This window comes from Nerophis ophidion, linkage group LG25 (genome assembly GCF_033978795.1).
Source record: "Nerophis ophidion isolate RoL-2023_Sa linkage group LG25, RoL_Noph_v1.0, whole genome shotgun sequence".
In the NCBI taxonomy this organism is placed as follows: Eukaryota; Metazoa; Chordata; class Actinopteri; order Syngnathiformes; family Syngnathidae; genus Nerophis; species Nerophis ophidion.
The window spans coordinates 31,401,753-31,420,763 of NC_084635.1; the positions used below are offsets into that span (position 1 = coordinate 31,401,753).

General features: G+C 40.5%; 1 protein-coding gene across 1 annotated transcript in view; it reads right to left on the reverse strand.

Annotated features, from left to right (window-relative positions):
- Positions 1-19,011, reverse strand: part of LOC133542850 (protein diaphanous homolog 3-like) — a 359,695-nt gene that overhangs the window by 142,285 nt on the left and 198,399 nt on the right. The window contains exons 25-27 of the mRNA XM_061887061.1: positions 12,012-12,141; positions 4,453-4,578; positions 353-516 (exon numbers count right to left, since the gene is read on the reverse strand). Of these exons, the coding sequence (XP_061743045.1) occupies positions 353-516; positions 4,453-4,578; positions 12,012-12,141 (420 nt within the window). The remainder of the gene's footprint in view (positions 1-352; positions 517-4,452; positions 4,579-12,011; positions 12,142-19,011) is intronic.

Below are 19,011 nucleotides of genomic sequence, written 5' to 3' on the forward strand. Positions count from 1 at the left end.
CTGCCACCTACTGATATGTGCCGAGCTCTAGACAGTTCAGACACTCAACAAAGGCACTTGTGAAAATTATAATTACTGGTTTGCAAAAAACATTTTTAACCCAATTAGGTGAAATTACATAATCTCCCACAGTACACCAGACTGTATCTCACGGCACACTAGTGTGCCGCGGCACAGTGGTTGTAAAACACTGCTCTATACAGCACTATGCAAATTTAACGTATGATTAAAATTGTAATTGCTGATAAATATTTACCAAAATCCACGTGGTGGTTGTGCTGTTTGAATAAAACAGGACTTGGTTTGTGCAGTAACAAGTTGCAAGAGGGGGCAGGCAGTAAATGAAACTCACTGCGAACATGCTTCGGAAGTTGCTGAGGTCGGTGAAGAGTTCCTCCACAGATGTTTTCTTTGGGTCCACAGCAAAGTACTCCAGCAGACTGAGGTAGAGAGTCTCCATGTTGCTGTGCAGACTCACCAGCTTGCTGTGCTGCTCCCGCGCTCCCTGCAGGAAGCTGTGAGAGTGCAGGTCAAGGAACTCACCACACAAATTGTGGATTTATCGTCTGTATATATGTTTGTATATATTGTGTGTGTATATATGTTTGTATATATCGTGTATATATAGTTACTATTACTTTACATCTGCATGCATTCATTGTATTCACCACACAAAGTGTGTATATATTTGCATATAGTGTGTATAAATTGTATAAATATTTGTATTTATTGTGTACATAATTGTATATATTGTGTATGTATATTCATATATGTGTGTATATATTGTATGTATTGTGTATATATTGAGTATATATTGTATATTGTGTATATATTTGTATATATCATATATATTTGTATATATTGAGTATATATTGTGTGTGTATTTATATATGTGTATATATTGAGTATTTATTTGTATATTGTGTGTATATATGTGTATATATTCAGTACATATTGAGTGAATATTTGTATATATTTGTATACATGTGTATTTTTATATATTTCTATATATTGTATGTATGTATTGAGTATACATTGTATATTGTGAGTATATTGTGTACATATAGAGTATATATTGTCTATATATTTGTATATATTGTGTCTATATTGTGTGTATATTTATATGTATGTGTATATATTGAGTATATATTGTTTATACATTTGTATACTGTTTGTATATATTGTGTATATATTGAAAATATATTTATATATTGTGTGTATATATTTGTATATATTGTCTCTGTATTGTGTATATATTTTTACATATTATGTGTACATATATTTGTATATATTGTGTGCATATATTGTCTAAATATTGTGTATATGTTTGTCTAAATATTGGGTATATGTTTGTATATACTGCGATGAGGTGGCGACTGTACCCTGCCTTCCGCCCAATTGTAGCTGAGATAGGCGCCAGCGCCCCCCGCAACCCCGAAAGGGAATAAGCGGTAGGAAATGGATGGATGGATGGATGTTTGTATATATTATGTGTATATATTTGTATGTATTGTGTATATATCGAGTATATATGGTATATTGTGTGTACATCGTGTATATATATTTGTATATATTGTGTAAATATTGAGTATATTGTGTATATATTTGTAAATATTGTGTATATTTACATATGTGTATATAATTGTATATATTGAGTGTATATAATTGTGTATATTGTGTATATATTTGTATATATTGAGTATATATATTGTGTGTCTATATATGTGTATATATTGAGTACTTATTTGTATATTGTATATATATGTGTATATATTCAGTATATATTGTGTGTATATTGAGGATATATTTGTAAATTGTGTGTATATATTAGTATATATATTTGTATACATGTTGTGTATTTTTATATATTTCTTTATAGTGTGTATATTTGTACGTATTGTGTATGTATTAAGTATACAATGTATATTCTGTACATATTGAGTATATATTGTCTATATATTTATATATATTGTGTGTATTTTTATATGTATGTGTATTTATTGCGTATACATTTTTATATTGTTTGTATATATATTTGTAAATTGTGTGTATATATTTGTATATATTGTCTCTGTATTGTGTATATATTATTACATATTAAGTGTACATATATTTGTATATATTGTGTGCATATATTGTCTCAATATTGTGTATATTTTTGTATATATTATGTGTATATATTTGTATGTATTGTGTATATATCGAGTATACATTGTATATTGTGTGTACATCGTGTATATATATTTGTATATATTGTGTATATATTGAGTATATTGTGTATATATTTGTAAATATTGTGTATATTTACATGTGTATATATTGTGTATATAATTGTATATATTGAGTGTACATAATTGTGTATATTGTGTATAGATTTGTATATATAGTGAATATATATTTGTATATATTGAGTATATATTGTGTGTATGTATATATGTGTATATATTGAGTATTTGTATAGTGTGTGTATATGTGTATATATTTAGTATATATTGTGTGTATATTGAGGATTTTTTTGTATATTGTGTGTATATATTTGTATATATATTTCTATACATGTTGTGTATTCTTATATATTTCTTTGTATCGTGTGTGTATATTTGTATGTATTGTGTATGTATTAAGTATACAATGTATATTGTGTGTATATTGAGTACATTTTGAGTATATATTTGTATATATTGTGTATATATTTTTACATATGATAAGGGATCGGGACACTTGAAGCTTTTAGACCAGATGGGTTTGTTTTTGTTTTTTTTTTAGACGCAACCCTGTCATTTATCCAAACTTGAGTTGTCCAATAGCAGAGTATCAGGGTACTGGACTGGAATTGAGTCCTTTCCCTGAAAGTTGTATTATTACAGCAGCAGTGCAATTTGACAAAAGCCCTTTGTGGGACTTAATAACTCCCAACGTGACAAACCATACTGACATCCCCCTGCCTTTTTGGTGGATAAAGACACCAATGAGCAGTGTGAGTGGGACATTACAAGTGTTCATTATACTGTATTTTGGGCTTTTGTAGTCAAATACTGTATTTATGGCACTTGGAAGACTGAACACATGTTTCTTCTTAACAAAGACATCCACACTACATTTTCTGAGGGAATTACTCATCAAAACAAGATTATTGTGTTTTTTTGTTCAAGAAAAACAAAATTTGTGTGAAACTGTGTAGAAAATAAAACATGTAGTGTACATATATATATATATATATACATACATATAAATATATATATACATACATATATATATATATATACATATATATATATATGTGTGTGTGTGTATATAAATATATATGTGTATATGCATACACACACACACACACATATATATATATATATACACACAAACATAAATATATAATATATATATATATATACATATACACACAGTATGTATGTATGTATGTATGTATATATATATATATATATATATATATATATATATATATAAATAAACACACACATATATATATATATATATATATATACACAGTATGTGTATATATATATACACATACTGTATATATATATATATATATATGTGTGTGTGTATATATATATATATATACAGTATGTGTATATATATATATATACACATACTGTATATATATATATATATATGTGTGTGTGTATATATATATATATTTATATATATAAATATATATATATATATATATATATATATATATATATATATATATATATATATATCCGTCATACGTTATCTTTGAATTCTTCATTTATTTATATTTAGATCTTCACATCTAGTTTTAATTTTTTCTTGTTTTAAGCACTTTTTGTCATGGAAAACTTAGTTTTGTATGGCAAACACACAAAAGGTGCAACATTTTCCCCCTAAAATGTTCCAAATTAAACATGCGACGTAAAATAAGGAGCCTTAAATATGTAAATAATTCATAACATTTATTGATTTTTTTTTTATATAATTTTTTTTAGGAAAAAAAAAACAGCCTGCTTGGCAATTTCGTGTAATTAGAGTCAACATTGCAACCTTTTCCTGTTACATTTCACCTGGTTTTGCTCTTTTATTCCACTTTTTAAAGTTTTTTTACTGTAATAGTTTTTGAGAATGTGCCTCACTTTGGACACCTCTGTTCTACATCATTTATGAAATGTTCTGTAAATGTTCTAACACAGGTATTGATGACGAGAGATTTACATTTTTCACGCCGTTTTTGCACTTTTAAATAACCCAGTCGTATGGGTCGTTTCCGGCCTGCCATGTTTCCCCATGCAACTGCTAACTGTTTGACCTTAATGGGAAGCCGCTGGGTGTTGCCAGATGAACCATAATCACACATGCAGCAATCATCCAATGGGGGGGCTCTTCCTAATTTGCAGAGTTAAATGCAGGCGTGGCGGATCATCAGGTTTTACCTACCGAGAGCGCCGTGCGCTGGTGCACGCGTTCAAAAGGATATAGCCATTTTGGGGAAGAACATGTCGGCGGGGTCGTCGGGGGACGAGAACGTCTGGAGGTCTTTTTCCAGCTGCAGCAGCTGCTTCTCCATCTGCCTCAGGCTCTTTTCCACATTCTCTGCAGACACTGCGGCGGCCGACATGCATCCAGGCGCACGCACGTTGGTAAAAGCAACACAAAAAAAAAAGATGTGGCGGGAGAATTGCGGCGGGGAAAAGAAGCAGAGAGACCACACCTTAATTATTTCTATAATCCAATGCATTAGAACTGTGACGGTTTTTAAAATATAGTACAAAGTCAGTTGCATAGAACAGCGGACCAGCACTGTGACACAATTGCCGCACAGAAACTTGAATATATAAACTAGCGCATTTCCTCCCGCTTACCTCATTTCCTTGAATTGCCGCCGGGTATATACAGGACTGTCTCAGAATATTAGAATATTGTGATAAAGTCCTTTATTTTCTCTAATGCAACTAAAAACATGAAAATGTCATACATTCTGGATTCATTACACATCAACTGAAATATTGCAAGCCTTTTATTATTTTAATATTGCTGATTATGGCATACAGCTTAAGAAAACTCAAAAATTCTATCTCAAATAGTCGGAAGTGTATTTTCATTGTCAACACATTGCAAACATTGGGTCTCAGTTCTGTTATTTTCCGTTTTTTCGACTATTTTTTGGAACTTTGGAGACATCATGCCTCGTCGGTGTGTTGTCAGAGGGTGTAACAACACTAACAGGGAGGGATTCAAGTAGCACCACCGGCCCGAAGATGCCAAAGTGTCTGCCGCCAGACCCCTTTTGAATGTGCCAGAGTGTCTCCACATTTTATCGGCGATGCTAAGGCAGACATGGCACAGAGATGTATGGATAACCTGCAGATGCATTTGCAACGATTAAGTCAACGAATTCACAAAGGTGAGTTTTGTTGATGTTGCATTATGTGCTAATCAGATATATTCGGTTGCGGCGTGACTGCCAGCTAATCGATGCTAACATGCTACGCTAATCGATGCTATCATGCTATTTACCGGCGGTGCTAAAGCAGACATGGCGCAGAGATGTATGGATAACCTGCAGATGCATTTGCAACTATAAAGTCAACGAATTCACTAAGGTGAGTTTTGTTGATGTTGACTGTCAGCTAATCGATGCAAACATGCTACGCTAATTGATGCTAACATGCTATTTGCCGGCGGTACTAAAGCAGACATGGCACAGAGATGTATGGATAACCTGCAGATGCATTTGCAACTATATTACGTTTCCTTCCACCCACATTTAATGGAAAAAAACACTTACCAATCGAAGGATTTAAGTTGCTCCAGTGTCACAAGATGCGAAAGTCCTGATCGTTTGGTCCGCACATTTTACCGGCGATGCTAACGCAGCTATTCGGCCATGCTATGGCTATGAATAGCGTCAATAGCTATTCGCTCAATAGCTTCAGTTTCTTCTTCAATACTTTCATACTCCAACCATCCGTTTCAATACATGCGTAATCTGTTGAATCGCTTAAGCCGCTGAAATCCGAGTCTGAATCCGAGCTCATGTCGCTATATCTTGCTGTGGTATTCGCCATTGTTTGTTTACATTGGCAGCACTGTGTGACGTCACAGGGAAATGGATAGTTGCATCGCAAATAGCGAAAATCAAGCACTTTAAAGCTTTTTTTTTAGGGATATTCGGGACCGGTAAAAGTTTGAAAAAAACTTCCAAAAATACAACAAGCCACTGGGAACTGATTTTTAGTGTTTTTAACCCTTTTGAAATTGTGATAATGTTCCCCTTTAAAGTGGTTTACCAAAATGATTACGTGAAATGCGTACATTTTAAGAATGTGCTTGTTGTATTTTCGGCCAGAGTAAAACAAAGAAAACTATCTGAAGCAGTCTTTATTTCGAAGTTGTTATGCCATTATTTTTACCGGTCCAGCAATAAATCTACCTCCATGCGGCCCTTGAGCTAAAATGAATTTGACGCCCCTGATCTAAGACATTATTGAACAGGCTCGTTAAAAATGTCACTCCTTAAATAAAACCGTGCATACCTGCACAGGTACGTTATCAAGGCTGACTGAGTTATCCTAATGGGTTCCTCGTTGAAGCCGCGTCAGCCTGGAATTTGCACTCTTCCCTCATGTTTAACATTCATCAGTTCCTAATATTCTTCCCGTGTCTCCCTTCACATTGTCTGCACTGGTGAGCACATTCTCATCTTAGTCCTTGATGGCCCTAATCTGCTGCACAGCCCTCCCACCACGATCCCTCTGCCTCGCCAATCTGCACCAGTCCTGTTCTCCTTTCTTACGTCCCCCGTCTCTCGGACAACTCGTCAAAGGCCTCTCGTTTAGCCTTCATCAACGCAATCTTTGCCTCACGTCACCTATCGTTTATCTCTAAATAAACGTACTAAACCAACAGCACAGATGAAAGAATCAGTGCATAGCGGCGACGTAACGAGAGAGGGATGAAATGTTGGTATTTTTTTTTATTAGACTACCTTAAATTCTGGACTATAAGACACTACTTTTTTTTTACCCACGCTTTGAAGCATGCGGCTTATAAAACGTGTGGCAAATTTATGTAATTGTCACGGCTCTGCTTGCCACGCCCACATGCCGGCAAGCCTGCGGACGATCACAAATCAACGCACATGGTCCTGATGAAAGGGAGCTGTAAAAAGGACCAGTGGACTCAAGGATCCATACAGGAACTTAATTCTCTATTGTGTACCGTAAGCTGGCACAAACTTTATGCTCTCTGCGTTTCCCTCCGTGTATGATGTCCTTTGTTGATCCCCCACAGTGCTTTCCCGAGTTTTCCCATTGTGATCTCCTTTCTTTCCCCTCTGGATTCTGACTGCCTCCCTCGTTCCTCGAATCCTGCTCGGACACGGACTACGCTGCCTCGCCCCTGTCCTCGACCCTTGCCTGGACACGGACCTTGCCGGATCCGTCGCTCTCTATCTCCTCAACACTTGATAATACACAACAATTAATTACACACATTGTCTTACACCACACACTCTTGCATTTCGGTCACACACTCCATTCCATAGTTAGGTAGTATTGTTTGTTATCATATATAATTATTATATATACATATATATGTAACATCTTTGAACATCCCTATCCCCCCCGGTGTCGGAGCCGTCATGGAATTTTCCAAAGATGTGCTATCGTTTGTGGTATGGCACCATCTTTCGGGTTTGTGGGTTCGCGCTGCAGTGCCCTTCTGTTTAGAGCTTAGAACCGGAAGTATAAGTGCTGTTCCGTCTTCTAAGCCTTCCATAGCGTTTCTGCGCAAGCATTTGTCACGCAGAACAAGGTTTCTACATTTTTACAGTAAAACTAAAACAATTCTTACTTCTTTTATTTTATATCAATGAGAGGCAATCATAGGATCATTTTAAAGACTATCGGCCGATAAATGCTTTGTTATGAAATTATACCCTGGACAAGTCGCCACCTCATCGCAGGGAAGGTTGGTCTAATGCAGGGGTCGGGAACCTTTATGGCTGAGAGAGCCAAGAAGCCAAATATTTTAAAATGTATTTCCGTAAGAGCCATATAATATATATTTTTTTAACACTGAACACAACTAAACGTATGCATTTTTAAGTAAAACCAACATTTCTATTGTATAATAGGTCTCTTATTCTTTGTAATAACATTGTTATTCTGAAGCTAACTGTGGAAGGGGCGTGGCCTGCGGGCCTGCAGCTAAGCAGGGTGTTGCCAGGATCGGCCTCGAAATCAGCGACAGGTGCGTAGATAGTCCACCTGGGCCTTGTTATCTAATCACCTGTCGCTCTGTTATAAGCAGCGGGCAGGAGGAGAGACGGGGTTTGGGCTGGAGCCAGAGCGCGAGCGAGAATGAAAGAGAAAAAGACAATTGCTGGAAAGCAACTGATAGACTTATTGAAAAATAAAATAATAATGTAACCCTGAAACAGGCTCTCATGTCGGTGCTTGGTGGTCTGAAGAACCCCCAGGAGGGCAAGCCCCACACTAACCAATAATAAATAAATAACTTCTTACCATTAACGCAACTTCTTGAACAGGTGCGGTGGAAAAAGGATGGATGGATTAAAAATGCATGAGAATGTTTTATATTTTGAACGTTATTTTTAACACTGTGATTACAAGTGGAATTATTCATTACTTATCGTGTTAAGCAATGTTAGCTCAGATTTATTTGAGAGCCAGATGCAGTCATCAAAAGAGCCACATCTGGCTCGCGAGCCATAGGTTCCCTACCCCTGGTCTAATGCATCACAACAAAATGATGCATAATAATGTTTTAATTCCACGACTGTATATATCGGTATCGGTTGATATCGGACTTGGTAATTAAGAGTTGGACAATAACAGAATATTGGATATCGGCAAAAAAGCCATTATCGGACATCTCTACTAAAAAAGTGCTACATTAGAAAAGATTGAATGCCCTCATTCACACCTTTTGAGTCCTCCACCAAGCCACTGTGCAGTAAATGAGCCTGGGAAGCACACGTCTACACATCTACTCACCCTCTCACAACACTAAACTCCAGTGGAGATGACTTGCTGTGAGGGAATTAGGAGATTGAAACACAGATCTGCTTCTAGAAGCCGGGCAATATTGAGAAAAAAAAGGAAACGATGTGAGCTAGACCTAAAATGCATTAAATACTGCTAACAGACCTCGTCCGATACGCACAACGAGCATGTATATCAACACTTTGCATGTTCCAGTGTGGAACGATCAGTCAATATGTTTTCCACCGAAGCTCATTTCCACACACAGCCTTCGGCAAAACTGCAACACGTGAAGAACCGATTCCTAGAATCAAACTGCTTGGTTAACTACCTTCAACCTTACAGCTTAACATTTGAAATGACCTTAAAGGGGAACATTATCACAATTTCAGAAGGGTTAAAACCAATAAAAATCAGTTCCCAGAGGCTTATTTTATTTTTCGAAGTATATTTCAAAATTTTACCCATCATGGAATATCCCGAAAAAAAGGCTTTAAAGTTCCTGATTTTATCCATCTGTAAATCCACCGTCCATTTTCCTGTGACGTCACATAGTGATGCCAATACAAACAAACATGGCGGACGGAACAGCAAGATATAGCGACATTAGCTCGGATTCAGACTCGGATTTCAGCGGTTTAAGCGATTCAACAGATTACGCATGTATTGAAACGGATGGTTGGAGTGTGGAGGTGGATAGCGAAAACGAAATTGAAGAAGAAACTGAAGCTAATGAGCTAATACAGGGTTTCCCACACATTCATTTATTTGTTGCGGCCCGCCACGAAAGAATTAAATCCTTCACAAATTAAAAAATAAAAATATATATATATATTTTTTTTTCCCGGCTTTTGACTCACTCGACCGCTCATAAAAGCAATGGGACCCTGTCTGTGAATGGAGCTTGTAGTTACATATTATAGAAATATTATATCAATATGTATATAAATATGTACATAAAGATTTGTAATTATATTACAACTCCGCGTTCTTCTTGGTCATCGCCGCCGCTAGCCTCGAACCCCCCCACCCCCCGCCACGCCACGACCACACAACCACAAATAGATGCATGACCTGTGGGAAACATTGGAATAGCTATTGAAGCTATTCGGCGATCGCTTTCTAACCAACGATTGCATCCTTTGACCACTGGAGCAACTTAAATCCATCAATTGGTAAGTGTTTGTTTGGCATTAAATGTGGGTGGAGGGAAAGGCTGGATGCAAATATAGCTACAAATGTACTTACAGCCAGCCTAAATAGCATGTTAGCATCAATTAGCTGGCAGTCATGCCGTTAGCCAATATGTCTGATTAGCACATAAGTCAATAACATCAAGAAAACTCACCTTTGTGATTTCGTTGACGTTATCGTTGGAAATGCATCTGCTTTGAGTGTCGCAGGATATCCACACATCTCTGTGCCATCGCTATCGTCGGTAAAATGTGCAGAACAAACGAGAGACTTTAGCATCTTTTTACACTGGTGCCACTTGAATCGTTCGATTGGTATGTGTTTGTTTGGCATTCAATGTGGGCTGGATGCAAATATAGCTACAAATGAGGCATAACAATATGTACATACAGCTAGCCTAAATAGCATGTTAGCATCGATTAGCATGCCGTGCTAATCAATGCACACTCCAGGTAAATCAACTTGAATCCGTCCCTGATCGTGTTGTTACACCCCCCGACAACACACCGACGAGGCATGATGTCTCCAAGGTAAGAAAAACAGTCGAAAAAACAGAAAATAACAGAGCTGATTTGACTTGTGTGTGTAATGTGTTTGAGAAAATGACGGATTGCTTCCCGTTGTAACGTCAAGGGTGAAAGGTCATCGCTCTGACAGCGAACAGTTCAAAGGCGTTTAGATCGCCAAATTCACCCTTTTAGAGTTCGGAAATCGGTAAAAAAAACAACATATGGTCTTTTTTTCTGCAACATTAAGGTATATATTGACGCTTACGTAGGTCTGGTGATAATGTTCCCCTTTAAAAGATGTATTGAACTTGAGAATTGAGAATCAGCACCTCCAAGTCCGAGTCAATGGTTCTCGCCCGGAAAAGGGTGGAGTGCCATCTCCGGGTTGGGGAGGAGACCCTGCCCCAAGTGGAGGAGTATAAGTACCCCGGAGTCCTGTTCACGAGTGGGGAAAGAGTGGATCGTGAGATGTGGTGCAGCGTCTTCAGTAATGCGGACGCTGTATCGATCCGTTGTGGTGAAGAAGGAGCTGAGCCGGAAGGCAAAGCTCTCAATTTACGATCTACGTTCCCATCCTCACTTATGGTCATGAGCTTTGGGTTTTGACCGAAAGGACAAGATCACGGGTACAAGCGGCCCAAATGAGTTTGGGGCTCTCCCTTAGAGATAGGGTGAGGAGCTCTGCCATCCGGGAGGAGCTCAAAGTTAAGCCGCTGCTCCGCCACATGGAAAGGAGCCAGATAAGGTGGTTCGGGCATCTGGTCAGGAAGCCACAAGGAAGACCAAGGACACGTTGGGAAGATTATGTCTCCCGGCTGGCCTGGGAACGCCTCGGGATCCCCCGGGAAGAGCTGGACAAAGTGGGCGGGGAGAGGAAAGTCTGAGCTTCCCTGCTTAGGCTGCTGCCCCCGCGACCCGACAGAGCAGTTGCGTCTCCCAGTCAGCAGCCCCAACCTTCTCCCACACACAACACAGAAGTTGCAGGATGAGAGGTTTACTGGCGACGCTTGATGACCTCATCAAACCGCCACGAGCGCAGCATATCAACAAGGAGAGTGTGTTGTTGCCGGTGCTGTAGCCGTGGCTAACAAACGATCTCGCTCAACGACATGGCTGGGGATTATTTTAAAGTGTATCTGACGGATACAAAACTAGTCAAATTGCAATGACTGCAAAAAGTCGGTTATGCGAGGAAGAACCAAGACGTCTTCCTTTAAAACGAGCAATTCGATCTCCCACCTCTTCAAGAAATATAAGGCGATACAAGAAATATAAGGAGATGATAAGATTCTTGTCAAAACATTTTCATAATAATGAACGTTACCTCTGCTTGCTCTGTCCACATGTTCAAGGTCTTCAACGAACGTGATGACGTGCGGAAATTCCTCCTCACATATTTGTGCCAGGAAATGAAGTAATGTGGTGGCCTGGTCACCTGACTTAGTATCCTTTAGCTGTTGAAAGGACATAAAAAAGAAAAAAAAAAGAAAATCAAAGGTAGAAATATTGTGCAAACAGGATTACCTCCATCACCACGTCAAGAAGATTTTTTGTCTCATTCCTGTGAGAATCCTGCCCGTGACTGTTTTGAGTTGATATTCTGCATGTAAACATTTTTAAACTGTTAACGCTAAACGTATCATATTTTATTCCGTTGATATAGTGTGGAATTAGCTGATAACTGATAATATATTTTATGGTAAAACTGTGTTGAAAATATGTGTATTGAAATTGAAACAGCAGGTATAAAAGGTAACGTAACAATAAATCACTCAATTGGCATTTAATTGCATATCATGCATTCTAAATACCCTGGAGCAACATTTAGTCTTTAGATTTTTTAAATAAACAAACATAATGTTTACATTAACAATATGGTGTATTCAGAAGTATATATATATATATATATATATATATATATATATATAATATACACATGATTCACAGTAGGTGTGGTGTTCTTGGGATGCAATTCAGTATTATTCTTCCTCCAAACACGACGAGTTGAGTTTATACCAAAAATGATACATGGATGATACAGCAGAGGATTGGGAGAATGTCATGTGGTCAGATGAAACCAAAATAGAACTTTTCGATATAAACTCAACTCGTCGTGTTTGGAGGAAGAAGAATACTGAGTTGCATCCCAAGAACACCAAACCTACTGTGAAGCATGGGGGTGGAAACATCATGCTTTGGGGCTGTTTTTCTGCTAAGGAGACAGAACGATTGATCCGTGTGAAGGAAAGAATGAATGGGGCCATGTATCGTGAGATTTTGAGCCAAAACCTCCTTCCGTCAGTGAGAGCTTTGAATGGTTGACCAAATACTTATTTTCCACCATAATTTACAAATAAATTCTTTAAAATTCCTACAATGTGAATTCCTGGATTTTTTTTTTCATATTCTGTCTCTCACAGTTGAAAATTACAGACCTCTGTCATTATTTTAAGTGGGAGAACTTGCAGAATCGCTGGCTGACTAAATACTTTTTTGCCCCACTGTATACATATATATATATAAATATATATATATACATACATACATACATATGTATATATACTAGGGGTGTAACGGTACGTGTATTTGTATCGAAACGTTTCGGTACGGGGGTTTCAGTTCGGCACACGGGCGTACCGAACAAGTTCGGAAGCAGAAGTCTTCACAAGCTGCTCTGCTTTCTGCCTCTGTCTCATTGTCCCGCCCACACAACCATCTGATTGGTTACATGCAAAGCCAATCAGCAGTGCGTATTCAGACTTCAGAGCGATTTAGTCAATGCTTTAGCGTCGAGCAGATATTCGTCTAGCAGGGGAGGAGCGGACTCTACCGGAATTATACTAAACACTTCCCAGTCACAACTATTACAAACATCACTATGAGCCCGTTGACCTTCTAGAAACTTAAACTGCAGCTCAGCTCGCTCACAGTATAGGCTTGAGATGAAGGCTAATTAGCTTTTAGCGTAACGTTACCTCATTTTACTGTGTGTGTGTGTGTGCGTGCGTGTGTGTGTGTGTGCGTGTTTTAGGGGCAGCAAAGCCCTGTCCGTCTGTTATTTCATTGAACTCCATTGTGTTTAGGGATGAATAGTCTCTCCTATTGCAATTGTACTATTTTTCAGCTATAGTTACATGAATCATTAGTAATGTACCAGCCTAGTTTTGAATAGCAGGGTCCCTGCTATCACATGTTGATAATACGACATTTACATAATACAAGTCAACCACAGGCTTCCCAAATGCTGTAATAAATTAAGCCTGATGAGTTGACATTAAACAGTTTCAATGGAAACTGTTTAATGTTAAACTTTTTATATGTAGAAGAAAGTTTTTTTTCATTTTATTTAATCAAAGCAACAATTTGAGGCAGTTTAATGTGGATTAACGTGGGCAGAATTGTTATAGTGTTCCCAATGTTAAAATGATAAAGCCATTGTTTACAAATTTGGTAAATAAATAACCAAAAAATGTATATTTTGTTGATTTCTTACTGTACCGAAAATGAACCAAACCGTGACCTCTAAACCGAGGTACGTACCGAACCGAAATTTTTGTGTACCGTTACACCCCTAATATATACACATGCATACATACATTAATTAAAAATCGTTACAAATAAGAATCTTGATAATTCGAGAATTTTTTTTTTGACACCTCTATAAAGTAGGTTGATTGGCAACACTAAATTGGCCCTAGTGTGTGAATGTGAGTGAGAATGTTGTCTGTCTATCTGTGTTGGCCCTGCGATGAGGTGGCGACCTGTCCAGGGTGTACCCCGCCTTCCGCCCGATTGTAGCTGAGATAGGCACCAGCGCCCCCCGCGACCCCGAAAGGGAATAAGCGGTAGAAAATGGATGGATGGATGGATGGATAAATTAGTAGTGAAGTGAATTATATTTATATAGCGCTTTTTCTCTAGTGACTCAAAGCGCTTTAAATAGTGAAACCCAATATCTAATGTTTACATTCAAACCAGTGTGGGTGGCACTGGGAGCAGGTGGGTAAAGTGTCTTGCCCAAGGACACAACAGCAGGGACTAGGATGGCGGAAGCGGGGATCGAACCTGCAACCCTCAAGTTGCTGGCACGGCCGCTCCACCAACCGAGCTATACCGCCCAACAAATAAACTAAAAAATAATAACAGCAGTGACAAACAATCCAATAATAGCAATATAAAAACAACAAAATGCAGCTTTCCTGTTTTAATAGTTTTCTTTACACTTATTTCACCACAATAGAGTGTGAGTTTTTGCGTCCAAAATAAAAAAAAAAAAATTAATACAATGTTGTTGTTTATCTCCTCGGCAGTGTAAACCTGAAGGTAGACATAAAAAAAACTAAACAATGGAGGGTTATTATTACACATTTCCAATAAAAAGCCCATTTTATCAGCGGCGTGTAGAAGTGCTCCCACACATTTATCACGCAGACGTTGACAATACGCACGCTATCTGTGTGGACGTGTTATTGAAAGTACAAGTTGAACAGGACGGGATGTTGGCAGTGATGAATGTTTGTGGTGCCGCTAAAGACGGATGAGCCTCCGACGAAAGCATTACGCTCCCCTCCATCCTCGCTATCGCGTAAGAAAGCCCGCTCGTCCACCTTCAACCCGTGCAAAACGCAAAGTGTTTTTCAAGTTGTCGCTACCTGCGGCGGAGGTGGTCCCAGGAGGTGTGCACACGTTTAGGGGGAGGGCCATTCATTCTGGATCATCCAGGATTCCAAGGTCCCATTATTTCAGCACATTGAAGTATTTTAATTCCAGCTGGATTATGGTGATCAGCTATTAACCCTGATGTTTGTGGCAACAGCCAATCAGAGTGGAGTATTCCTCGCACCACTTCCGGTTTCCAAAAAACACGGAAGTAAACGTTCGCATTGATACCAACAGAACAACTGGACTTTGGCAGCAGAATAGTTGGTAGCCATGACTTGGAGTAATTTTTCAGACTATAGGGCGCACTTTAAAATCCTTTCATGCTCTCAAAACTTCAGTGCGCCTAGGGTACGGGAGTAATGTTGGTTGTAGTTACCAACTTTGAAGCTATTTTATTTGGTGCATGGTGTAATGATAAGTGTGACCAGGAGATGGCAGTCACATATTAGAGCTATATGTAGACTGCAATGTGATGGCACTCACACATAAGAGATATGTGTAGACTGCAAAGTGATGGCAGTCACACAAGAGAGATATGTGTAGATTGCAATATGATGGCAGTCACACATAAGAGACAGGTGTAGACTGCAATATGATGGCAGTCACACATAAGAGAAAGGTGTAGACTGCAATATGATGGCAGTCACACACAGATATGTGTAGACTGCAATATGATGGTAGTCACACCTAAGAGATACGTGTAGATTGCAAAGTGATGGCAGTCACACTTTAGAGATACGTGTAGACTGCAATGTGATGGCAGTCACATTGCAGTGATGGCTATATGATGGCCATCACTGCATACATATATATATACGTATATATATATATATATACATATATATATATATATATATATATATATATATATATATATATATACATACATATACTTATATTATACATACATATATATATTATATACATATATTATATATACATATACATACATATATATATATATATATATATATATCCATCCATCCATCCATCATCTTCCGCTTATCCGAGGTCGGGTCGCGGGGGCAACAGCCTAAGCAGGGAAACCCAGACTTCCCTCTCCCCAGCCACTTCGTCTAGCTCTTCCCGGGGGATCCCGAGGCGTTCCCAGGCCAGCCGGGAGACATAGTCTTCCCAACGTGTCCTAGGTCTTCCCCGTGGCCTCCTACCGGTTGGACGTGCCCTAAACACCTACCTAGGGAGGCGTTCGGGTGGCATCCTGACCAGATGCCCGAACCACCTCATCTGGCTCCTCTCGATGTGGAGGAGCAGCGGCTTTACTTTGAGGTCCTCCCGGATGGCAGAGCTTCTCACCCTATCTCTAAGGGAGAGCCCCGCCACACGGCGGAGGAAACTCATTTCGGCCGCTTGTACCCGTGATCTTATCCTTTCGGTCATGACCCAAAGCTCATGACCATAGGTGAGGATGGGAACGTAGATCGACCGGTAAATTGAGAGCTTTGCCTTCCGGCTCAGCTCCTTCTTCACCACAACGGACCGGTACAACGTCCGCATTACTGAAGACGCCGCACCGATCCGCCTGTCGATCTCACGATCCACTCTTCCCTCACTCGTGAACAAGACTCCTAGGTACTTGAACTCCTCCACTTGGGGCAGGGTCTCCTCCCCAACCCGGAGATGGCACTCCACCCTTTTCCGGGCGAGAACCATGGACTCGGACTTGGAGGTGCTGATTCTCATTCCGGTCGCTTCACACTCGGCTGCGAAACGATCCAGCGAGAGCTGAAGATCCCGGTCAGATGAAGCCATCAGGACCACATCATCTGCAAAAAGCAGAGACCTGATCCTGCGGTTACCAAACCGGAACCCCTCAACGCCTTGACTGCGCCTAGAAATTCTGTCCATAAAAGTTATGAACAGAATCGGTGACAAAGGACAGCCTTGGCGGAGTCCAACCCTCACTGGAAATGTGTTCGACTTACTGCCGGCAATGCGGACCAAGCTCTGGCACTGATCGTACAGGGAACGGACCGCCACAATAAGACAGTCCGATACCCCATACTCTCTGAGCACTCCCCACAGGACTTCCCGAGGGACACGGTCGAATGCCTTCTCCAAGTCCACAAAGCACATGTAGACTGGTTGGGCAAACTCCCATGCACCCTCAAGAACCCTGCCGAGAGTATAGAGCTGGTCCACAGTTCCACGACCAGGACGAAAACCACACTGTTCCTCCTGAATCCGAGGTTCGACTATCCGACGTAGCCTCCTCTCCAGTACACCTGAATAAACCTTACCGGGAAGGCTGAGGAGTGTGATCCCACGATAGTTGGAACACACCCTCCGGTCCCCCTTCTTAAAGAGAGGAACCACCACCCCAGTCTGCCAATCCAGAGGTACCGCCCCCGATGTCCACGCGATGCTGCAAAGTCTTGTCAACCAAGACAGCCCCACAGCATCCAGAGCCTTAAGGAACTCCGGGCGGATCTCGTCCACCCCTGGGGCCTTGCCACCGAGGAGCTTTTTAACTACCTCAGCGACCTCAGCCCCAGAAATAGGAGAGACCACCACAGATTCCCCAGGCACTGCTTCCTCATAGGAAGACGTGTTGGTGGGATTGAGGAGGTCTTCGAAGTATTCCTTCCACCTATCCACAACATCCGCAGTCGAGGTCAGCAGAACACCATCCGCACCATACACGGTGTTGATAGTGCACTGCTTCCCCTTCCTGAGGCGGCGGACGGTGGTCCAGAATCGCTTCGAAACCGTCCGGAAGTCGTTTTCCATGGCTTCCCCGAACTCTTCCCATGTCCGAGTTTTTGCCTCCGCGACCGCTGAAGCTGCACACCGCTTGGCCTGTCGGTACCTGTCCACTGCCTCCGGAGTCCTATGAGCCAAAAGGACCCGATAGGACTCCTTCTTCAGCTTGACGGCATCCCTCACCGCTGGTGTCCACCAGGGGGTTTTAGGATTGCCGCCACGACAGGCACCAACTACCTTGCGGCCACAGCTCCGATCTGCCGCCTCGACAATAGAGGTGCGGAACATGGTCCACTCGGACTCAATGTCCAGCACCGCCCTCGTGACATGTTCAAAGTTCTTCCGGAGGTGGGAATTGAAACTTTGTCTGACAGGAGACTCTGCCAGACGTTCCCAGCAGACCCTCACAATGCGTTTGGGCCTCCCAGGTCTGTCCGGCATCCTCCCCCACCATCGCAGCCAACTCACCACCAGGTGGTGATCGGTAGAAAGCTCCGCCCCTCTCTTCACCCGAGTGTCCATAACATGAGGCCGCAAATCCGATGACACAACTACAAAGTCGATCATGGAACTGCGGCCTAGGGTGTCCTGGTGCCAAGTGCACATATGGACACCCTTATGTTTGAACATGGTGTTTGTTATGGACAAACTGTGACGAGCACAAAAGTCCAATAACAAAACACCACTCGGGTTCAGATCCGGGCGGCCATTCTTCCCAATCACACCTCTCCAGGTTTCACTGTCATTGCCAACGTGAGCGTTGAAGTCTCCCAGTAGGACAAGGGAATCACCCGGGGGAGCACTTTCCAGTACTCCCTCGAGCGTTCCCAAAAAGGGTGGGTACTCTGAACTGCTGTTTGGTGCATAAGCACAAACAACAGTCAGGACCCGTCCCCCCACCCGAAGGCGGAGGGAGGCTACCCTTTCGTCCACCGGGTTGA